The sequence below is a fragment of the Arachis ipaensis genome, chromosome B5, assembly GCF_059453495.1.
Source record: "Arachis ipaensis isolate K30076 ecotype BB chromosome B5, ASM5945349v1, whole genome shotgun sequence".
NCBI classification, from domain to species: domain Eukaryota; kingdom Viridiplantae; phylum Streptophyta; class Magnoliopsida; order Fabales; family Fabaceae; genus Arachis; species Arachis ipaensis.
In genome coordinates, this window is record NC_142440.1 from 156,328,018 (window position 1) to 156,350,599 (window position 22,582).

The 22,582-nt window shown below is 32.4% G+C and overlaps 3 protein-coding genes across 3 annotated transcripts; 1 reads left to right on the top strand and 2 right to left on the bottom strand.

Annotated features, from left to right (window-relative positions):
- The first annotated feature begins 5,610 nt into the window (after positions 1-5,610).
- LOC107644732 (uncharacterized) lies at positions 5,611-9,939 on the top strand. The gene is made up of 16 exons (XM_016348660.3): positions 5,611-6,414; positions 6,554-6,625; positions 6,885-7,014; positions 7,151-7,229; positions 7,611-7,658; positions 7,756-7,850; positions 7,951-8,020; positions 8,127-8,189; positions 8,481-8,533; positions 8,667-8,742; positions 8,841-8,897; positions 9,002-9,055; positions 9,148-9,195; positions 9,298-9,342; positions 9,443-9,520; positions 9,635-9,939. Exons 1-16 carry the CDS (start codon positions 6,225-6,227, stop codon positions 9,647-9,649), a joined length of 1,173 nt encoding a protein of 390 aa, XP_016204146.1. The 5' UTR covers positions 5,611-6,224; the 3' UTR covers positions 9,650-9,939.
- A 1,063-nt stretch (positions 9,940-11,002) lies between these two features.
- On the bottom strand, positions 11,003-17,209 carry KEA5 (K+ efflux antiporter 5). Its single transcript, XM_016348661.3, has 20 exons — positions 16,733-17,209; positions 16,148-16,191; positions 15,548-15,615; positions 15,357-15,441; positions 15,160-15,221; positions 14,805-14,880; positions 14,588-14,662; positions 14,404-14,475; positions 14,129-14,212; positions 13,961-14,029; positions 13,748-13,825; positions 13,550-13,638; positions 12,914-13,010; positions 12,773-12,826; positions 12,503-12,598; positions 12,232-12,420; positions 12,051-12,128; positions 11,912-11,956; positions 11,737-11,832; positions 11,003-11,609 (listed from the first exon to the last, which is right to left on the bottom strand). The coding sequence occupies exons 1-20, from the start codon at positions 16,962-16,964 to the stop codon at positions 11,571-11,573; spliced, it is 1,728 nt and encodes a 575-aa protein (XP_016204147.1). The 5' UTR covers positions 16,965-17,209; the 3' UTR covers positions 11,003-11,570.
- Positions 17,210-19,792: 2,583 nt separating this feature from the next.
- LOC107644735 (uncharacterized) lies at positions 19,793-21,435 on the bottom strand. Its single transcript, XM_016348662.3, has 2 exons — positions 21,238-21,435; positions 19,793-20,852 (listed from the first exon to the last, which is right to left on the bottom strand). Exons 1-2 carry the CDS (start codon positions 21,350-21,352, stop codon positions 20,032-20,034), a joined length of 936 nt encoding a protein of 311 aa, XP_016204148.1. The 5' UTR covers positions 21,353-21,435; the 3' UTR covers positions 19,793-20,031.
- Between the last annotated feature and the right edge of the window lie 1,147 nt (positions 21,436-22,582).

The window sequence follows — 22,582 nt, forward strand, 5'->3', positions numbered from 1 at the left end:
AATGATAGCTTAGATTATATTGTCTTGCTTGTAGGGATGGCCACCATTCGTATAATTCTGTCTATTAATTATAGAAGAAGGTTTGAGAGAGACCCATGTGGGAAGCTTGTGTATATTGGTGGAAAAGTAATAGAGATTGAGAGGGTTAATATGGATATCTTCAATAGATTTTTCATAAGTGATTTGCTAAAGGACAATGGATATATGTCCATCACTGATTTTTATTAGTTAGAACCTACTAAGGAGCTTGATAATGGGATAAAATTATCAAGGGATGATATGGATACAGTTAAAATATATCAGGCAGCTGTGAAGAATGATAACAAAATTGAGTTATATACAGAGCATCCTATAAATGATCCTGTTATGGTTGAAGAGAATATTACTCCAACAAAGATGAAATTGAAGAATTATGCCAAAAAGATTCCAACTCCAAAGAAGACTCCAAGAAAAAAACTTATAGTTGTTGAGGATGATGATGCTAAATAGTGGATTATGTACAAGCTTATTGTTTACAGCCTGGTCACCATAAGAAAAGTTGTAAGAAGAGAACAGAAGCAATGGCTGAAGGGAGTGGTGTGCCGTGCGCCTCAAGAGCATGCTGCTGTGGGGGATGAAGATGCCGACCAATTGGTCAAAATATATTGGGAGAAAATCTTAGAAATTGCAGATGTTGAAGCAGCAACTACTATTGGTAAGGGAAGTGGTTCAACAACCCCATAGGATGTAGTTGTAACTGTCATTTCATTTGCTGCATATTTTATTTGTCATTTACCATTGAATTTGGTCTCATACCTAATTTTTTGCTTCTTGTTTCAACTCTAATAACCTCAAGCAAATTTTCAATCAAACCCTCCACCAAATTCTCAACCACAACCTTTATCGAACCCTGCACTAAACAAAAAGCCTGTTAAAAAAAATGTTAAGAGACTTCCTCTAAATATTTCGTCATCTACCAGACCTCTATCTATAAACCCTTTCACAAATAACTCAGAAACTGCATCTATGGTTATACCCCAAATAATGCAAGGTGCTAGTGTTGGGATCAACACACGTTTTATGCCGTTTATGTCTATACCTGGTGTAACATCAACTGTTAGAGGTAGAGGGCCAATTGTCAAAGATAGAGGCAGTTGGTAATTTCTAAAAAAATATCTGCAGCTAAGTTATCCTCCTCCAGTAGATCAGTAATACTGTATCAAACGAGAGCAGTAACTCAACTCCAATACCATAGATGTTTAGTTGATGGAAACTATGTTGTCAACACATTAGTTCAATCTTGTTTTGGAATGCATTAAACTTTTGTTTTTGTTTTGTTGGTATTTTTATGTAATCAAAAGAGATAGTAAATTCTTTTTATTTTATTTTGGTGTTATGGTGTATTTGCTATGAAGCACGGACACTTTGCTGAGTTGTCGTGTTTGCGTGTTGGACACATTTCGGACACGACACTCACTGATACTCGTTCGACACGCGTGTCTAATGTGTCCAACCGTGTCTTAATAAAAAATAAATAATTCTTTTCCGGACACGCCTGAACACACCTAAATACCATTATGTATCAGCGTGTCCAGTCTTATTCTTAACATATATTCTTAAAATAAATTTAAATATAGTATATATTATCATTTATTAAAACAAAAAAATATTTTAAATACTTGATTCAAACTTCTTGTCATATTAAGAATAGGAAATAATAATAAACAACAAGGATCTCCAAACACACCAATACTATATTGGTGAATTATATGTTAAATATGTAAGTTTACAGATTTTTTCTTTAATAGAATGAAAGAGAGATTAATAAAGGTAGAACCCACATTTTGAATAATAATAAAATAATAAAAAATAACTATAAAAAGAATTATATTCTCTCTCTATACCACTCCAATCTGTACAGTAGAGTGTCTCTACTATATTTTGATCCCTAAATACAAGTTACAAGCTAAACAAAATACATTTTCCAAGTCATGGTTGCTGCTTGTCCTCATTTCACCCTTAAGTTTTTCCATCTTCCTTTGCCATCATAGAGAAGGCTTCATGATTCTTCCCTCCAACTACAATGATTGTCAACCCATCTTCATGTCTCGCAAAAGAATGCTCTATATTCCTTTTAACTAACGATTTTGCTAGACCCTCCGAACTTTATTCGATCTCATCTACCCACACAAAGTATTTAAAGTCTCTTATTTAAAAAATTAAAATACTCACTCAACTGTCAATTAAAATTAAAAAAAATATATAACTTTCACAAAAAAAAAATTGCATAGCCATTACCTTTCAGAGAGTAGGACATCAGATGAACTATCTATTTGGATTTGTTATGTGTCAGATTCTATCAACGCAACCTTTGAACCATAGAAGCATCTTCCGTCAAGTTTCTTTTCCTTTTTATTCTTCGAATTCGAAGCATTATTGCAACTTGCATTACTTGTAGTAGAGTTAAATATGTGCAAAGACATCTCTAGGAATTAAAGTATTTTTCTTTGTCAGTGTTCGTATTCGAGGAACAAAGAAACATGAAATGGTTTTAATCTCTGAAATGGTCACTTGTCTTCGTTACCATACACGTAGATAGGTTTGGAGGAGTTTTGTTACCATATAGATTTGGATACTAACAGACTCAGTGCGTAACTAATGTCAGGATATTTCTGACATACGGAGGTCATCTTCTATGATTATAAGATGAGTTTTTTTTTTCTATAGATATATTTGTTAATGTTTATATCTTTCAAGAATACAAATAATAATTTATTCAAATAATAAAATAAAATTTAAAAAATAATTTTCCTTAAAAATAATAAAAAATTGCTGGTTTAAGTTAAATCTAACAAGAAATATTCCAATTCAAAAAAAATATTAATCTATTGAATTGGAGAGTTTTATACTTCTATATATCTTTCTTAAATATCGCATTAAGATTTGTTTTTGACATACTTGTTTTACTATTATATTACAACTTAAATTCAAATTGTAGGTAGTTTTTTTTTTTACAACTATCATGAATTATCATTTATCAATGAATTATACTCTAATTATTATATAATATAATTCAAAAACCTATAAAAGAAAAACCACACACTCATACACAAGAATGGCTTAATTATTGGATATAGAAAATTTTAGAAATTGATTTTATATATGCATCACATTGAATTTATACCCCAAGGTGAAACTTGTAACATCAACTTCTTTAAACGAATAAGATATATATAGTTGGATCTAGGTTGTTTTCAATAAGATTTGAGATGGAGTCAAATGACCCATCATTTTTGAAATCTCAGGAGCGTATGTGCTTTGATTTTTATATAGGTTTGGAGCAAAAGACAAAGTTGTCCTTATTTTCATGTGCATGAAGCTGTGACAGGCGAGGACAAATCCGGAAAAGCGAGCACATAAACCTAGGAAGCCATAGACATGGTTCCGCAGTGTATGGAACAAAACCTAATTTTCCACGTAGAGACGAAAATGTTTGGTTACAAGTTTTGCATGCAAACCCCTTAGGAAATGACCTTATTTGTCTTCTACCCTTGTTTTTTTCCTTCCTTTCTTTGTTTTTTGCTTTATGAGTATAACTATGAATTTAAATTTCAAACATATGCAAAAAGAAGGAATAATGTGGGGATACTCATAAATGAACGTGACAAATGCTACTTCCATTTTTTTCTATATGAGTCCCGCGACGGAGACAATGACTTATTTGTACAATGTGTACAATGAGTTATATAATTTTCGGATTCACCAAGAATCGAATTCTTGACCTTTTCAATCTAGCTCTAATATCATGTCATGATATCACTCATCTCAAAAGTTTTAACTGATAAAAAAAGATAACACTAATGGCTATATCTCTAATACTCCCTAAATCTCTATTGTACACATTGTACAAATATTCCATTAACTCCTCATACTTTTTATTTTTATATAGACCAAAACCAAAGCCACGAGTACTAAGGACCAATAAATTTTATAATTTGTAGTTATTAATTAATTATTATTAATATTTTTAATAATATAAAATTATTTTTTTATTAGTGCTGGTCAAATTTTAATAAAAGTGTTGAACCTAGATTTTTTCAAACCAAAATGGTAGATGGAGAAAATGATGGGACATATATCCATGCAAATAAAAACTTTGCAACATCTATACACATTATTTATCACGCCCACATATTTCCTTTGTTGATGGTGCTTTAATTTTCTCTTTAACTACTTATCCAAACAAATTATATATTAAAGGTATGATACATTTTCAGATCTTTACTATTTTCAATTTTCTTACTATGCAACGAGATATAAAATCTATTAACCTAAATATGCTATAATAATAATAATTAGTAAATAAATGAAAAACAAGGACATGTATATCAAGCACACATGATCATCGATCATATTCCATACGCATCCAATTAATAAATAATATAAAAAAAATTTAAATATTCTAATAATTTTATCTATTAATTTTAATACTATATATATTTTATAATTAAAATTATTAAAACGTCGATGTTTAAGAAATATTTGAAATTATTTGAATAATATATATGAACAACATGTTATATATACATGCATGTAGGCAGTGAATAGTAGCAATCCTTTCAGAATAAAGTCAATGAGATTGAGCATATCTATGTAGAAGAGTTTCAACTTCTAAAGGTATTAATCAATCACAAATCTGCAGGTTAGGTAGATGACAACTGAATATATTACAGTTAAATATTACATTATTAATCAGGTTCAGTAACTTTTGTCTACAGAAATAAGCCAGCAAGAAATTAAAATAAAAAAATGCAACATATGTTAAATAAAACACAATCTATCAATTTTCCTCTTGTAAAATTATTCTTACTCCACTTAAATTATGATATTTAACGATTCTTAATATGGTACATTTAGCTTTTAAAATAATTGCAAAATAAAAATAAATAAAATGTATAAACTCGTTTATCAAATTTAATACTACATTAAATAATATGATATATTTAATAAACTAATAAGAGTAAATAATTAAATATAATAAGTTCAATTTATCTAAAACTATAACGTGTCTAATTATTATTTTATTTTTAAAATTTATGCTTTATTAATTACAACTTGGTTCTGATAATTATCAACTAATATTGTCTAATCCAATTAAAGTCATAGTAGTGAATTATTAGGTGTTAATATAACAAAAATTAATTTTGATACGCTCACACATTACATTCGTTTTTAGATAATTATTTATATAATACTTTTAAAAATTATTTTTTTATATAATAATACATAATTATATATATATATATATATTAGTCAAGATGATAGTTATTTAGTATTTTCATCTGTAATAGTATTTAATAAGATTTTAATATATAAAAAAATACTTAATTAAGATGAAAATTAAACATCATTTTTCTTAAATAAAAAATTAATTAATTTTATATAAAATTAATAATTAATAATTATTAAATAATAATATAATTAAATACATTAAATTATTTAATAATTCTCAACTATCAACTTTACATAGTTTTTAATTTTTTTAAGTCTAGTAGATGAAGGGATTAGTGGTAAAATAATGATTGAGTAACGGAACATATTAATATACGATGCAATGAAAAATTCAAAAAATGGTAAGCATGTGTTTCTAAATTGGGCGCCAAACAAACTCTTTTTAACTGATTCTCTGTCTCTCTCGCAACGAAATCTTCGCCATTCTCTCCGACATTAACACTTCATTCATCCATTTCCTCTTTCATTTCCACTCATTCCAAATAAAAGAACACACAGAACCAAATATATATACTAATTAATTAATTTTTAATTAATTAATTTAATTCACTAAGATCAAGCTTATTATAAATTAACGTCCCACCCTCATCCTCTTCGTTTTTCGGGGAAAACGGATTAACGAACAGAGTTATTTTCCCTCAAACGAGAAAAAGAGAGAGAAGCGGGGACGGGATTCGACTCTGTAACTTCAACGCGGATTCTTTCTGGTTCGTGTCGAATCCCCAATTCAACCGCATTCTCTCTCTCTCTCCCTCCCATTCAATTCAATTCAATTCAATTTTATTCATTCATTCATTCGTTATTGTTATTATTATTTTATTTTTGTTTGCTTCATTGCTTTTTACCCCTTATTCGTTGAGGTTCTTCGTCTTCTTCAATTACGGTGAGAAAACGGAGATTCCATTGCGGAAAACACGGAAATTGTAGCTACTAGCCTCTGAAACAGAGAGAGAATGATGGAAGAAGAGTTTGAGGAGTTCGAGGAGATCGAGGTCGAATACGCGTGCCTAGAAGAGGATGAAATCGATCCCGTTTACGAGTTTGATGCTCCTCAATTCTGCGATTTCTTACGTCGCGAGACGCTTTTTGATGATGCTGAAGCAGAGCAGTGGTTCGAAACCGCTCAGAGCCATGAACCTTCACGTAAGGATTTCATCGAATATGATCCTTTTTTTGTGAATCGTGATGTTTTTGTTTCGTAGATTTTTTCTATTTTCATTGCAAATTGTATGTTGCAGAAAGAAAATTTTGAATATAATAGAAAATTTTCCTTGTTTTGTAGCATTTTTGCTGAAGTTTAAATGGAGAAACCCCTGTGCAGAAGTTTCAAAAGCTCCGGCCAAAAATGGCAAAGGTACAGTTCTTTTCCCCTCTTTTGTTTTTTTGCAATTTCACAATTTACCGGATTTTCATGCAATCCATAAACGTGGTTGAAATTGGCACACTGAATCTGGAAAATTATTATCTTTTATTGCATATAGATTGGTAATTGATAATTTCTGATTCTTGATCAACATCAAGAATATCTTAATTGTTCTCTTTTTCTTTTCCCATAAGTGTTTAGCATTTGATTTTGCGATTGCAATTGTAACTGAATACATGCTTGTTTTCAGCAACAAGGCCTACCAGCAGCAATTCAAGTGGATCATCGAAATCGAAAGTTTCATCTTTCATGAAGCCAACAGCAAGTAATTTGGCCAAACAGAAGAATGTTACTGAAGTTACATGCAATCAATCTTGCAGGTCCATCAGTTATATCTTACTATATGATTATTACTATGTCTATTTTTGTTTCCTTTCCTGCTTTGTAAGATTGTGGTTAACTTGTTTTCCTTTTTTCACCTTTAATTCTTAGTCTTTTTTCCCTTAAACTAAGCAGGATTAAGAGTCAGGATTCTTCTCCTAATGATAGCCTATTATCCAAGAGACAGAAGCTTGAAGCCGGTTACATAAAAAAGGTATGCTAAGTTTATCTGAATATTTGGTGCCTAATTATTTATATATCCTTCCAATTTCAAATAACTTGATGTTTAAAAATTATATGTACCATGTCTCCTAACAAAATCAGAACATTAATGTTGCCTTTAGTTTCTGATTTGCATTTCTCTCAAATATGGTTTTCAATGATCATCAATTTAAAAAAAATAAATCAAAAAATCAAAAAATTAGATTTCCTTGTTTCTTAAAATGCTAGAACAATAGCATGCAAATAATTTCAGTGGACTATTTTCGGCTGAACTGCTAGATTGAGCAAGTTTCTGTCATAAAAAAATATAGAAAATAAAAAAGTCCACATTATTGTTGTTGATGTTAGACTTAATTATTTATTATTGCAACAGGCTGCTCATCTGAAACATCAAGCACTTTTTGCCCATAAGAAAACCGAGGTAACCAGTTTTTCATCATGTATAATATTCGGTTGTGCAATACTTAACAGTTCAGTATACAAGATCAATTTATGTGTGATTTTGAACTGTGGTGCAGAAAGATCCTTCTGGAGTGAGTGCAGCTTCTAGACCGAAAGCAACTATTCCTAAAGAACCAGTTCTGGAAACAGCCGTGAGGGCACAAAGACACAAGTATACCAACTACTACTACTACTACTACTACACTCAGATTATAGTATCCAATGGTTTCGAAATACATACTGAATTGTTGGGTGATGTGGCTTTTTAATAGGCCTATAACTGATGCTGAATCCCGTGAAAATACAAAATCGTCACTTAAAGCACGTCCCTTGAATAAAAAGGTAGGTACCTTCAGTTTATACTTCTAGAATAAATCACAAGTGCTTAATCATAGTCAATTTGAGTATATAGCTGTTTTGTCAATTATAATTTTTTTGGACATGCCAGATTTTGCAGGCTCCAGCACAATCCGTACAAAATAAGAAAACACAGAGAGCAAAAGAAGCTAATGTAATATTTTCTTTTGAAAAATGCTGTTGTATGCTTTCCAATTCATTATTTTTAATTAAATGCAATGAAGGAACTCATCATTGTTCCAAATTTTACTTTCTTCCCGAAACATCACAGAAGGTAATACAACAAACTGCCAGCAATGCTAGTCCCCTAGAAATATGCTTTAGTAATTGTAGCCTTTGAACTATCTGCTTCTGCTTCTACTTCACTAAAGTAGGATGAATTACTTAGTATGTTCAAGCAACTCTTTTTGCCCAACAAATAAGGTTAATTGCTTCTCTATTGTAGGGTGAGGGAGTTTTGAATAGCAGTTCTAACACCAATACAAGGGAACACCGAAGGTATAAACATTTAGAATTGCATGGTAGAATATTAGTATTACAATTACAGAAACGATATGCGGTTAATTCATGCATTATCTTTGCATATAAGTGAGCAATTATAATCTGTTATCTGGTTATATTACTCTTCTAGGACAAACTCTAGCGATGGCTCAAGGCAGGAGAAATATGGAATGACTAACAAACCCCGAGGAAAGCCTGATGATGCGGTTTGTAAAACTGATTTTAGAATAGGTTCAATTTTTCATGTTTTATTTGTTAGTAAAGTAAAGTGATTGATTATAACTGGGTGTGGTGCTTTTATTAGCAACGATCGAACAAAGGTGAAAGAGGTGTCTTCCGAAGTATCAAAGTATATCCACTGGTAATGTACTAATCTTATGCTTATATTTGAGATGTGAATGAATCATTCTGTCTATGTTTCTTATTTGAATTCCTACCCCCTCTTTCTTTCTTTTGTCTTTATAGGAACCAAATGACAAGAGACTTAATTATGAACCACCCACAGATTTACTTAGCAAGGTACTTACAAACTGTATTCCATTTCTCCAATGTTAATATGATCCATACTTTCATTGATATATATTTAGCTAATATTTGAGCCTGATTTGCAGCTGTCCCTGGTTTCTGAAGTGAAAAAACCTGCAAAACTGCCATCTAAGGTGCAGCCAATTTCCTAGGTTCAGCTATCTCAGCACTCATATAACAACTTAAGATTCTTTTGAGTGGGTAAAGGCATGGTGATTCCTATTGTTATATTGCAGGGCTTGAAGGAGAATACACCTGGATCCTTGCACCAAGAATACGAGGTATGCAATTAGTTACCTGGTCAATTCTATACCTAGTCTTGATTTTAATAACAGTTTTGTTTATATGCAAGTCTCTTATTGTATCTTGACATTTAACTAGTACAAGAAACCGGCCAAAGAAGCAACCTGTGGAAAGCAGTATCGATGCGTCCTCATAACGCAGCAGGCCTATATGGTGGTAAGTAGAACCAGATTAAATCTAAACTTACTATGCATTAGTTTGTTTTGTAGTTGCATCCTTTGGTAAACTAGATACTATGTGAATTTCACAATAATCTTGTCTTTGACACAGGAACTCGGACATTAGATGAAAATGTGCTGTTGGTTCTCCTGATTGATGCTTAAATTCTCTTGAAACATTTGCTAAAGTTACAAAAATATATATCCCCTCTATGATGGAAACTTCAATTGTAAGTAATATTGGAAGAACAATTCCAATGGGGCCCTTATTTGCTAACCAGTAGTAATTAACAAAGGATAGTATTACTACTGGATGAGATTGTTTAGAGAGGGATAGACTTCCATGATGTATTGCAGCCTAATACATGCAATGCATTGTAATACAATGAGATCATATTGAAATTTTTGTAACTTGTCCATTTCTATTTTAACAGTTAAATTTATGTATAAAGAAACCTGAAAAGCCAAAACAAAAAACAAGACACATAAAAGGGTAATGTGGTACATTTTGGCACATACAATACTCAAGTCTCTAACCATCTAAATTAAAATGTCAAGTGTAATAGTGGAAAAGTCTAAAATAATGTGAAATAGATGGTGGATATTACTTGTTAATAGTCAACAGGGTTGGGCATATAACAATATAGACACAAAAATGGTGGTGTATGTGGCATGTGAGAGTATGGAGACAATTAAAATGACAACATTTTGTCTACAATTTTGTAATACATGGCCTACAAATTGGATGCCGTATGGTTGAAGATAACACCCCCAAAAAAAAACAAACTAGGGCGATTGATACGTTCACATCAATGATACTTTTTACAGTTATAACAGTTGATAATATGTGTCAATTTGATAAGCAGTTGATACTTTTGCTCCTTCTAATACCAAACAAACAGTCGATAATATGTGTCAATTTGTATTTCTCACCGAATAAAAAAGATTAGTTAACGTTTGGGTGCGGAGTGTAAAGCGAACATAGACAGAATGTCTTGATTTTATGTTTACTTTGCACTATTATAAGCAGTGTGTTTGTAATACTAATATCTAATATGAGCACAAATGAACAATATAACAGAAAATGGTTAGCATCACAACTTACATGAGTTATGTAAAACTGTAATTGTCAAAGTATAGGAACCACAAATTCAGAATGGAAGTTAATTATGTTGCAGTTAGTTAAACGGCATGCAAGGAATTGGTACACAAGTACAAATTAAGTACAATAATTTTCATATTATTTGTTGTTTATTAGAGCCTTAATTGAGTGACATTTCATAGAAATTCTTGACTTCTTTTTCCAACGTGCTGCAGCATTCCATTTTTACACTTAAAAAAAAAGCACTGGAAAAGTAAAAATCTTATGTCATCAAAGGTATTAGAACACCAATTTCGACACCTGTATAAAAATAGGATTGTTATTAATCAATTGTATATTTAGATTGTTTTTCAATTAACAAAAAAAGAAAAATACATGTTGATTGTTAATAAAATATTAGTATCAAAATAATGTCTATAATAAAGGGTGTATGCATAGTTGGATTGTTTTACAAGACCCTAATGACCAAAACTCTAGCTGAACTACAGCACCAATAATTTGAAATAATGGTCAGTAACTATTAACCAAGATCTTCATTCGGGTCCTTACATGTTACAGAACAACCTTCAAACAGAAAAAAGTTACAGGCTGAATTCTTTTCTAAACAATTTGTTGAATCATTTCAGCTGCAGCAATTCATGGCAGCAAATATAGGCTAACCAGGGTATGATGTAAGCAGATCAGTGTAAGCAACAAACAAGACTGGCCTGTGATTACCTATATACATCTTCCTCAAAGAATACAAAATTCATATTCCTATGTACATCAAATCTTCTTCCACTGTGTTTTAGTGGAAGTGAATATAATGGTTTGTCTGTGAAGCTTATCATATTATGGAGCTCTTGAGGGGTAACACATTGAAATCCTGATTTCATTAGTCACCAAAGAATAGATGCTTGCCTCCAATACATTATTTAAGGTCAATGAAAAACAGATGAGCCACTAGTCACAACATTCTGTCTGTTTCGCTCATTGAAGCTTTTGCCTGTTAAGGGTTGAAAACAGATTATATTCGTTAGCAACACCAAGGTGTAAATATGTGTGTGTGTGTGTGTGTGTGTGTGTGTGTGTGTGTGTGTGTGTGTGTGAAGAGAGAGAGAGAGAGAGAGAACCTCAATCGGTGTGGTATTTTCGGAGGGGAACCAGCGCATGAGAACACCGAGATTCATGACAAGAGGTATCAACTTAAAAAGTAGTGGGGTGGTAACCTGAAAGGCATTTTAACAATAAGTATAAACTTGTAAAAGGAAGATTAGTATGGAGCTTCTAGGTGCAAATGAAATTTACCAGACTGAAAGCCGTCGTTCCCAGAAGAAGAAGATACATTTTCCCCTGAAATATTGTAGTCAGTGGTCAGAGAGAGAGAGAGAGAGAGGGACGACATTAATGAGAGGGGAAAAAAGCATAGGAGAGAGAGCGCAGACACCTCAACAAGATTGAGATTTGAAGCACGACTGAGGAGAACAAAAGCAAATTCTCCAATCTGAGCAAGCGAAATACCAACCTGCGTTGTCATTAAGACGGCTATTCAGCGTTCAGCACATCATGGTATTTAAGTAATTATAGTTAACCAATAGAGCATATGGAAGTTGACAATGTTAACTTACAAGAAATGACGTTCTAATGCTATATCCAAATGCCTTTGTAACTATTGCAACAACGGCTGTCTTAACGACTATAACCAGAATAACAGATGCCAGCAAGATATCAACATGGTTCCAAAGAAATTGAACATGTATAAGCATTCCGATACTCGAGAGAAAAAGAGCTGCAAATAGGTTTCGAATTGGTTCCACCTATATATAATATGAAAGCATAATCAGACAACTACAATGAACTTCACAATTCAGAAAAAGTAAATAAACACGAGAATGATACCTGATCCAAAGTATGTTGAGCAAAATCTGTTGTAGAAACCATAACACCAGCCATAAATGAACCCAGCTCAAGACTAAGGCCAAGCTTATCACTGCACTGGAAAGATATTAAATAAAGTTAACAAAATGCACAGCATCATAACTAATTGTTTAATCCACCAAACTGCATATAACACAGATTTAGACAAGGCCATTAGGCTTTGAATTGTTTTGGAAAAGCAATATGGAATGGCACATAAATAAAGGAAAACTTAGTATACGGTTTTCTTACCCATGCAGAGAGTAAGCAGAAAGCGACAGCAGCTAGCTGATAAAGTTCATTTGTCTGGAAAGGAAAGGAAGCTCATGAAAATTGCTAACAGAGGCAAGAAAGTGGAAGTAAAACTGTGAAACAAATATGAATTACCCTTACCTGAGATGAGAGCTGCATCATCAGTTTAAGAAAGCGAGGAACAAATGACCAAGACACGACAAAAGTAGCAGTAAGATACAAGGACAGCATTAGCATCCTGAAGTTATAAACAACAAACAATTAGATATATTCAATAATATAAATGATCATATCCAGTTATCCACCCCCCAAAAAAACAAACAAAAAACCCCTAAAAAGAGGGCCTGAAAACCATTATGAACCCTATATCTCACTAAAACTTGTGACGTAGAATTTTGCAAGATACATCAACATTTCAGTGTTTCCTCAAAAGTTCACAAGTAAAATTTTCTGCTCTATACAGTCTTCCCACAAATTACAGTTGTTACACTGGTGTCATTTATCCACTTTAGAAGATAGTGTTAAATATATCTTAGAGTTGGCATATTAAAGTTTATTTGGACGAGAACTTGTATGGCAAAAATTGTGCCCTTAAGTTTAGGCCTTCAAGAACTCTCGAAAGTGGAAACTAGTATAGAAATATAGCAGCATTATTAGAGTCAGTTAGCTTGCATTAACTGATTAACAGAACAAATAGTTCTTGATCATTAATCAGAAAGGCATTTTATGAAATGATACAAAGGAACCAGAGAAAGGATTGCATACGGAGAGACTTACAGTTTTCCCATTGAAATAAATCCTTGTAGAAGACCACTGCTGCCACCCAAAACTGGAAGCAGGGCAAATAGTAAACCCACAGTGCAATCCTGGATATACACGTGTTGAATAAGGACCAATAAACGGACAAGTCAATCCTTAGACATTACTTTATGAAAATCTAACAAGTTACCATTTAACAGTCAACAAGAAAGATACCTGAAAAATAAGAGTCCCAATGGTAACTTGAACATGAAGAGCATTATTAGTATTCCGATCCACCAAAAACTTTATGACCTGGTTAAAAGTGAAAGTAAATGCGTCATGTCAGAATTCACAAAGCACCAGGTTTTTTTTTTGTAAAAAGAAAGGTGGGGTGGGGGGGGGGGTATATACAGTGTTTTTTTGTTTGGAGAAACAGGGAAAACATACCACTGCTGTTGATGACATGGAGAGAAATGAGCCAACGAAAACACCTTCAGACAATTTGGCTCCAAATATCTGCAAATCAAGTGGAAAATGATGTTCAGAACCCATCTCTACTCAACCATAAATCCTTAATTCTATTGAAGACCATAACATATACCCTCAGCACCATACCTTGGAAAGAATGCCACAAAGAACCATGAAAATAGCAATTTGAAGAAGACCTCCTAAAACAGCAACAGGTCCAACAGCTTTTAACTGCATGGATACAAATTTCAGAACAGCTGCTCTTTAGAAAATGAAAATTTATCAATATTTTGCAACCCCTAATTGATAGCCTTTGGCAAGGATAACAATATTTCCATTTTAATCTTAAAATCACGAGTTGAGTTGAGATAACCTAGGGTCAAAATATGTGAAATACTATCAATAAGACATGAATAGCAAACCTTTGCCAAGGAAAACTCCAGACCCAATGCAAAGAGAAGAAATACAACCCCAAATTGTGCAACAGTTTCAACCTATATAAAATGTGAGGAGAAAAGGTTTATCCAGTGCAAAACGATTGACAAAAAATTACAGGACACAACTTGCTTAAGCAAAAATGATAGTGAGTTGTTGAGAACAACATACCTGTACCATTTCACTAATGAATTTCAAACCTCCTGGTCCAATAAGGGAGCCAGCAAGAAGGTAGCCCACAATAACCTAAATACATAAAGAAAAGCAGATGAAATCCAATAATCAACATAACTTATTGCAGAAGACCACTAAAAAAAACCACTTATTGTCAATGAAATTGCATAGAAGTCACAAAATGCCACAATGAGTAATAGTAACAGTTACAAACCGGTTGTCCCAAACAGGAAAAGATAATTCCACCAATGGCTGCAGAAACTATGAGAACCACTAAATCCGATATTAGCCTGCATGAATGAACAACGATCACACATCATGATAGAAAATAAATAGGAAAACCAGATAAAAGGATTTCAAAAATTATAAAAAAAGATAGGTATGAGCACATAATATGTTCAACTTATCATCAATAAGGGTATCACAAATAAGGGAAGAAAAAGGAAATATAATTTCCTGAAATCTGCTAGCCTCTGAAATCCAATGCATATCCATTGATAATATAAATTACTAGGATTTACTGAAAGGTAACCACAGTTTAAAATAATAAAGTCATAGTAGATATCAACCTCAAATCCACTTGAAGCACAGGATATTTGGATTTCTTGTTTGACATCACAAAGACATTGTCCTGCCATGAAGTGGCATAAACATGTAAGCAGGAAACACAAAACAAAATAGTTATCAGCACAATAAAGAGCAATCATTGAGGCTTCACATGATACTATAGTGCACCTTTTATGCATCCGAAAAAAAAATTGTGCACCTTTTTGTCAATCAAGGTTGTCACGTCTTCAGAATCTTCATTCTCGAGGGAGAATACATCTTGAAGCTGAAATGGTCTTGTGGAACTGCAACAAATAATCATTAAAAGATGATAAGAGAATTACTGGGTAAATGAAGGATATAACATGTAGCTATCTATTGTAAGTTGTAACAGGGGAAAAAAGACCATACTTTCCCTCATGTGTATCATTTTTCTTTGTTTTATCATGAGTAATTTTAGCTACAGTCTCCAACACAGCCTACAAAACAAGACCAGATTGTAAAAAATGATACTTATATAAAGAAAATAACTTTGGAATAATCCTAATAGAAAGAGCAGCTCAAGCAGAAATTAAACTATGAAAATAATCCAAGAGCAAGAAGTAGTAGTTATCGGCAATAGACTAAAATATTTGAGGGCTTCATCAAGACAAAAAATAGGAGAAATCAGAAACATCAACAGTGGAGTTATGCATGCATATAATATAATAGAGGAATAGAAAATACCCTAAATAGAATGAAAGACATTATCTTAACATTTATAAATAGCATGAGCAGTCCATCACTCCTTAATCAAAGTGATGAATTTTCATACAACCGATTGAACGTTTGAGAATTTAAAAGAGAAAATAGAGATCCCCAATGCAGGTTCATTTCTGTTCTATAATATTATTTGATGTTGACAAGTATATATTTTGGCATCTTTTTATACATAAAGAAACAACATTTTTGTTTGCAGCTAAACAAAATCCACTTTAACATAACTATTAAAGACCACAGTATCAGATCTACCTGTTGATCAGCTACACTGCTATTGAAGCTGCTCTTATCATTTCCTGTCAAAGATGGAAAAGAAGTATGAGAATACCATCACTGGTGATTTCACAAACTTGGGGCAATACTATTCTGGTTCAAACTTTGCAATTTATCATGATCCATCAGATGTACACACTATTACAACGTTAATGCAACCTAAAGAGCTCAAAGATTTAGCACCCCACCAGGAATCCACTAAAACTGAGCAAAGAACAGCTAAATTCATCAACACACTCCTATCTCCACTGCACATGCTTAGCTCTTTTTCCAACTCCAATGCACTAAAAACTACCAAGGAGCTTCTCAAGCTTACCACATTTTCTTCTATGCAAAATTCCAAAGACACCCTCTTCCAACAATACACCATTTATTATTTGCAAATTCAGCTGATTCCACAAGCAACTGTTTTCAATATTTCAGAACTCCAAAACCCAACGACCAACACCAAAACACTAGCAAAGTTGCAAACTTTAACTACCCCATAAAGCTAATTTCTCGGAAGACAAACCGAAAGAAAAACTTTAAATGCAAAATCAGAGAAACAAGAAATAAGATAAAAACCTTCAGGTTGTTCATTCTCAGAGAACTCCTTCTCGAGAACGCGATCAAACATCTTGGCTATGGTTCCATCGTTGGATTCAGGGGCAGAAGAGTTGGGCATGTTCCCGTAGAACCTCTCCCTTGTTTCCTTGTCGGATCTGACTGGCGAACAAACCCTAGCACAGATCGCGAGAAGGAGAACGCAACACCACAACCCAAAAATCCCCCATTTCTTGGGGCCAAAAATCACCATCTCCTTCGTCGTTACTGCGAGCTGCGAAAGCTTCGAGCTTTGCGGTTTTCCCGGGAATTTCGATTACAAAGAAAAAAGAGTGAGAAGTGAAATAGAGAAGGAAAATGGGGAAATCAGGAAATTGAAATGAGAATGCCGAGAGAAAATGATATTGAAAGTTTCTTTCTTTGTTGTTCTTCTTCGGAGTTGAGAGAGATGGTGGTTTCTTCAAGTTAGTTGCATTCCCATTATTATTTTCTTTTTTCTTTTTTGGAATTTTGATGTATTTTAATTTGTTAGAGTTGAGAGGGACTTTTCTGTAATTTGCGACGCATTTTCGTGTGTAACTAATTAATGTTCACTAATTCTACATTGGACTATCTAATTATCATCACTGTAATAATAATAATTCCACACATAATAATGCATCAATAATTAAACTTTTCCACCCCAAATTAAAGAAAAATATATTAAATGGATAGTTAAAAATTACAAAATAAAAATAATTGGAAATGAAATTAGTTTGACAGAATAATTCAATTCCTTTGATCGGTATTCTCTTCACTCTGTCATAATTTTGATTTGATGTTTGTGTTCATGAACCTAAAATTTTGGCCTAAATTTAAATATTTAACAAAATTAACTAGAATTTTTAGTTTGTTTAATTATATAAACATCAATTGTTTAGCATTTATTGAAACACCAGTGTATTAGTATATTTGAAAATTTTTTTATATATAAAAAGTTATGGGCTAATTAACTAAAACTTTAATTAGTTTACTATTACTTTTTTTCGGAATAACTTTTCATCAATTGGTTGCTTCATAATTTTTATTAATAATATTAATAGATATAATTTTTCTATTAATGAAATAAGCAAAATCTCAAAATTTATGCCAATGAGTTATAGTTTAAATGGCATAGTCTCTCCATACTCAATTAAGATATTGTGGGTTTGACTCTCTTATCTTTGGTAAAAAAAAATAAAAAAATAAAAAATAAATCTCAAAATTTATTCATGACTCTCCAAAGATCAAAATGATGCCATGTCCAAAACGTCACTTTTTTTAATGTAGTATGTATGACCATTACGAAATATTTAATTCAACAAAGTAGTTCACGGACTTGTTCAACGTATAATAATATATGAATCCTATATGTTTTTATTTTTATTTTTTTCCACAAAAATATGTTTCAAAATTTTGAACTCGGGTCTTTATTTATCCCGAAAAGAAGGATATTTGTCAATAATAATCCTCTCCTTAGCTGTTTGGAAATTGGAATTATATACTTCTTTTTGTGTTTTTAATAGGTAAGGTATTATTTTCTCCCTTCATTAATTTAGTTTGGTAGTTTTCCTTTCTCAATTGCCAACTAACGTAGGTTTAGTAGGAAGTTGGAAAAGTATGCTTTTTGTTTGCATATATTCATATTCTACTCTATTGTGATTGTGGTGGTTGCGTCTCTTTTCTCTTTCTTTTTTCCCTCACTTTTGGACTAATTTTCAATTTTGATATCCTTTTGCTTTCAAAAGAAAGGAAGGTATAGATCTACTAGTATTTGACACCCTTTATCTTTGTAATATTCTAAGAAAATCATGTTACAACTTAATGTCACAGAACTTAGCATCACACACTAAAATTAACTAGTGTAAACTGTGCTTCCCATTATCAAGTCAACTATACTTAATTTTTCATTTATTTCATTGTTTCTAATCTTACGAAATTTGCATGTTTTGTGCATCAATAAATTAGAAGAAACTAGTACAATTGCCATTAAATAAAAGTAAAGGGAATATAAAATAGAATTTAATTTTGATGTATTTTTACACATGCATCCAATTTTGTAATGCTACATCAATAAAAATAACTACCGTTCACATTTACGTGAAACAGATATGATTACACGACTATGTAAAACATTTTACATTGTCAGTGCATCAAAATTAAAGTCTCTAAAATATATAGTCCAAAGTTTTGACAAGGCATCTCTTTCTGAGCGTTTGTTTTGAGGTACTGAGACAGAGACTGAGAGACTGAGACTTAGTATTGTGTTTGTTAGTTTAGAGATTGGTACTAAAATTTCTGTCTCTGTCTCTAAAATTTCAGTATTTCAGTACCTCCAAAAAGTAGGGACACAGGAGACTGAAATTTTTAGAGATAGAGACTGAAACTTTAATAACATTTTATACCTAAAATACTTTCATTTCAATTAATTAATTCCAATTTTACCCTTTGTGCAAATTAAATTAGAGTTTCATTCTTGTTTCAATTCCTGTCTCCCATTTTGCACCAAACAGAATACTGAGATTTATTTCAATCCTTATCTCTTATTAGTCTCTGTCTCTCAGTCTCAGTCTTTCCGTCTTTGTCTTTCTACCAAACGCTACCTTTCAGTTTCCTTTGAGGTTATCATGATTGTCAAACTTTTCACGTTGTTGCTTTCTTTCGAGCGAGGACTAAGATGTTCAAAACTAGAAATACTTCCACCCCGTATAAGATTTGTCACATCGTTTTTGTTGATAACTACATACTGCATTGAATATATTACTTGACAGACAATGATAAATATATATAACTTGATATGATCATGCTTTTTTGCATACCCATCAACATTAAAGTCCTTTTCCTTCTAACTGCAAGGCTTGATAAATAGATAATCATTGTTAAGCTTCAAATTTTCTTTGAAAAATGCCAACATCTAGTTGAGTAGTCACCTAACCATTCATAATTATTGCTTGCACCCCAAGGTTCAAAAGTAAAAATTTTGGTGGAACTTTCATGAATCAAACTTGGCATTTCAATGTTAGAAATAACATGGCTTCAACAGTATCATCAAAGAAAGTCTGGTTACCAAAAAGAGTCATGTTAACTTTTCATCAATCTGAATTATGCAAAATATGGTGTCATGTAATCACACATGTAAAAACTAAGGAATGGTAGAAACTAGAAAGACAGATCAACAAGTAACAGATCCATAACCTTCAATTGAGAATGATATAGCCCATCAACAACATAAAGAGAACAACAACAAAACATTTCCCATACTGCTACAAAAACTCTTTATTGAGCCATCAAACTAACCGAATCTAAATTCGTCGTTTCTTTGGGAGTCGACAACCATTATGAGGCTTTCTAGTGGTATCTTCAATGTGAACAACCGGATTTCTACTCTTGTCCGCTCGAGAATCCAAAAAACCCTCCAACCAGCTCATTATTGCTTGCCTTTTTCTCCTGAAATGAGTAAATCCGTTCACTTTCATAACAACAGCTTTCAACCCCAAACCCCTTGCCCTTCGCCCGACAACCTCTGAAGTTGCCTCAGCAGCATACCTAGCAAGCTTCTGCCCTGATTTCATCTCTTTCACGGAACCAACAGAGCCGCTAAGCTTTATGTTCCCTTTAGAATCTGTTACGGTAACAAACGTGTTGTTCCGCAGCATCTTTATATGAACAAAATCGGCGTCTTTCTCAAATTGATTACTGTAAACCTGAAGATGATCCTGGCCATCTTCATCTATAACCCCTCTCACAAAATCCATAGGCCTGGAACTCTTCTCAGTCTCAGTCCCACCATCATTCTCATTGCTTACATTTAGATTCTCCCTATCCCGCATAAAAAAAGGACGAGTACCCGAATCCCGGCCAAAACCCCTCCTATTCTGAGCATAACTGGCACCTCTTGAGTTTGAGTTCTCTCCATTCTGCATGAAAAAAGGAAGATTATCCGGTTGACGGTTGAAACTCCTCTCATTCCCAGCACCACTTCCACTCGTGTTCCACATCACCCTATCCCGGATGGCCTCCGGTAAAGTTTCATTCCCACCTCTCGAGTTTTCATTTAATCTATCCCGCATCGAAAAGGGACGATTAGGATCCGATTCACCAGTTGAAAATCCTCTAACATGCTCTGCAGCATTAAAATTTCGAATAAGACCCCATTACACTCATGACTAGTGACTACCCTAAAAACTAAACCTTCACTTGCAAATTTTGAAACGGTGAAACTGATCCAAGACATCCATTTTCAATTTGCAACCATTTGAGCATTCCAATTCGACAATAACAAATAACAATTGAAACTTCACCTAAAAACACAATAACCATAACGTTTTCCACAAATCCATATCAAACAACTCAGGTTATAAACTTCCAAACACACAATTCACCAACCAACCAGAACACTCACCCTAAACCACTAATCAATAAGCAAAATTTCTAACCAATAAGATCGAAATGCCCTAATCCATGGATGGGTTAAAAATTGAAAGCAAAACAGAGAACCAGGAAATTACCGATGTGGTTTTGCAACGGTCTTGAGAAGAAGGCAGAGATAACAGACCGTGAAGGTTTGGGTGCGAAGAGAGAAGATCCACGGACATGGCAAATTGAAGAGAGATAACGATACATGATCAAAGATTAGGGTTTTCAGAATTTTTTCTTAGTTTTTCTTTCTAGCTCACTCACACTCAACCACAGCTCCATCTCACTGTGTTTTGGGTCGGGTCGGGTCCCATACCCGTTTTACGTGATTCTTAGGCCCAACCATCTCATTTTGGGCTTTTTGAATAAGTATCGTGTCCAAAAAAATAAAAATAAGTATAGTGTCCAATTTAAATAGAAGTAACCTTTCGGGTGTGGGCCGGATTTGCCCGATTCACATCATGTCCAAAAAATAAATAAATAAATAATAGTAGTATATAGATTAAGAAATAATTAAAATTAATTTTTAATTTAGAACATTTTAAATGATTGAAAAAATTATTCTTATTAATTTATATAAAAAAATATTCATTAATTTTATTTTTATACTCTACTTAATTTTTTTCACAAGAAAAAAAAGTAAAGTATAAGATACAAAAAATTAAAATTTTCTAATTATTTTAGGTAAATACTTATTTGTACACCCAGAAATAAATTACGACTGCTAAGACACTTCATTTAAATATTTAACAATATTTAATGTCTAATGATTCAAGCCCATGTCAACTCTTTTTATGTTCTTGAAGTTAGTGTTCTTCATCGAATTATGTAAATGATTCCCCTTCAAAGTTCAAACAAGATGACATTTTGTAGCACCCAAAAAATTCTTCTACTCCATTCATGAGTCTTGAGGCTTTTACCAATGCCAACTGCCTCTGCCTCTTTTAAGAAATGAACCCTCAGTCCAACTTGACAACCAAGTAAATAATCTTATATTTGAGTGATGAGTTTAATTTATGTTAGAACTATATATATAGTGATGAGTTTATTTTATGAACCAAAATAATAACTTAAGTAAAATTTTAGTTGTGATGTAGTTTTTTCATAGTTCTTGTCAATTAATGGCATGTCCTTTTGTCATTTTTAGGCGTAATTATGTTAAATATATACTAAAATTAGTAATAAAAATTAATTATTAGTGTAGAATATATATAAAATATATATTTAAAATAAATTAAATTATATATTTATATAAAATATATAATAACTAATTTTAATAGTTAATTTTAGTGTATAAATACTATTTTTGTTCTTAATAAAATAAAATGCTAAAATAGTAATATAATGTCGATAATGTCGATAGTATGGTTTTCAATGAGCATTAATAGGTATTAATAAGGGGCTATAATAGTGTACATGATGGAATGAGATTTTTTC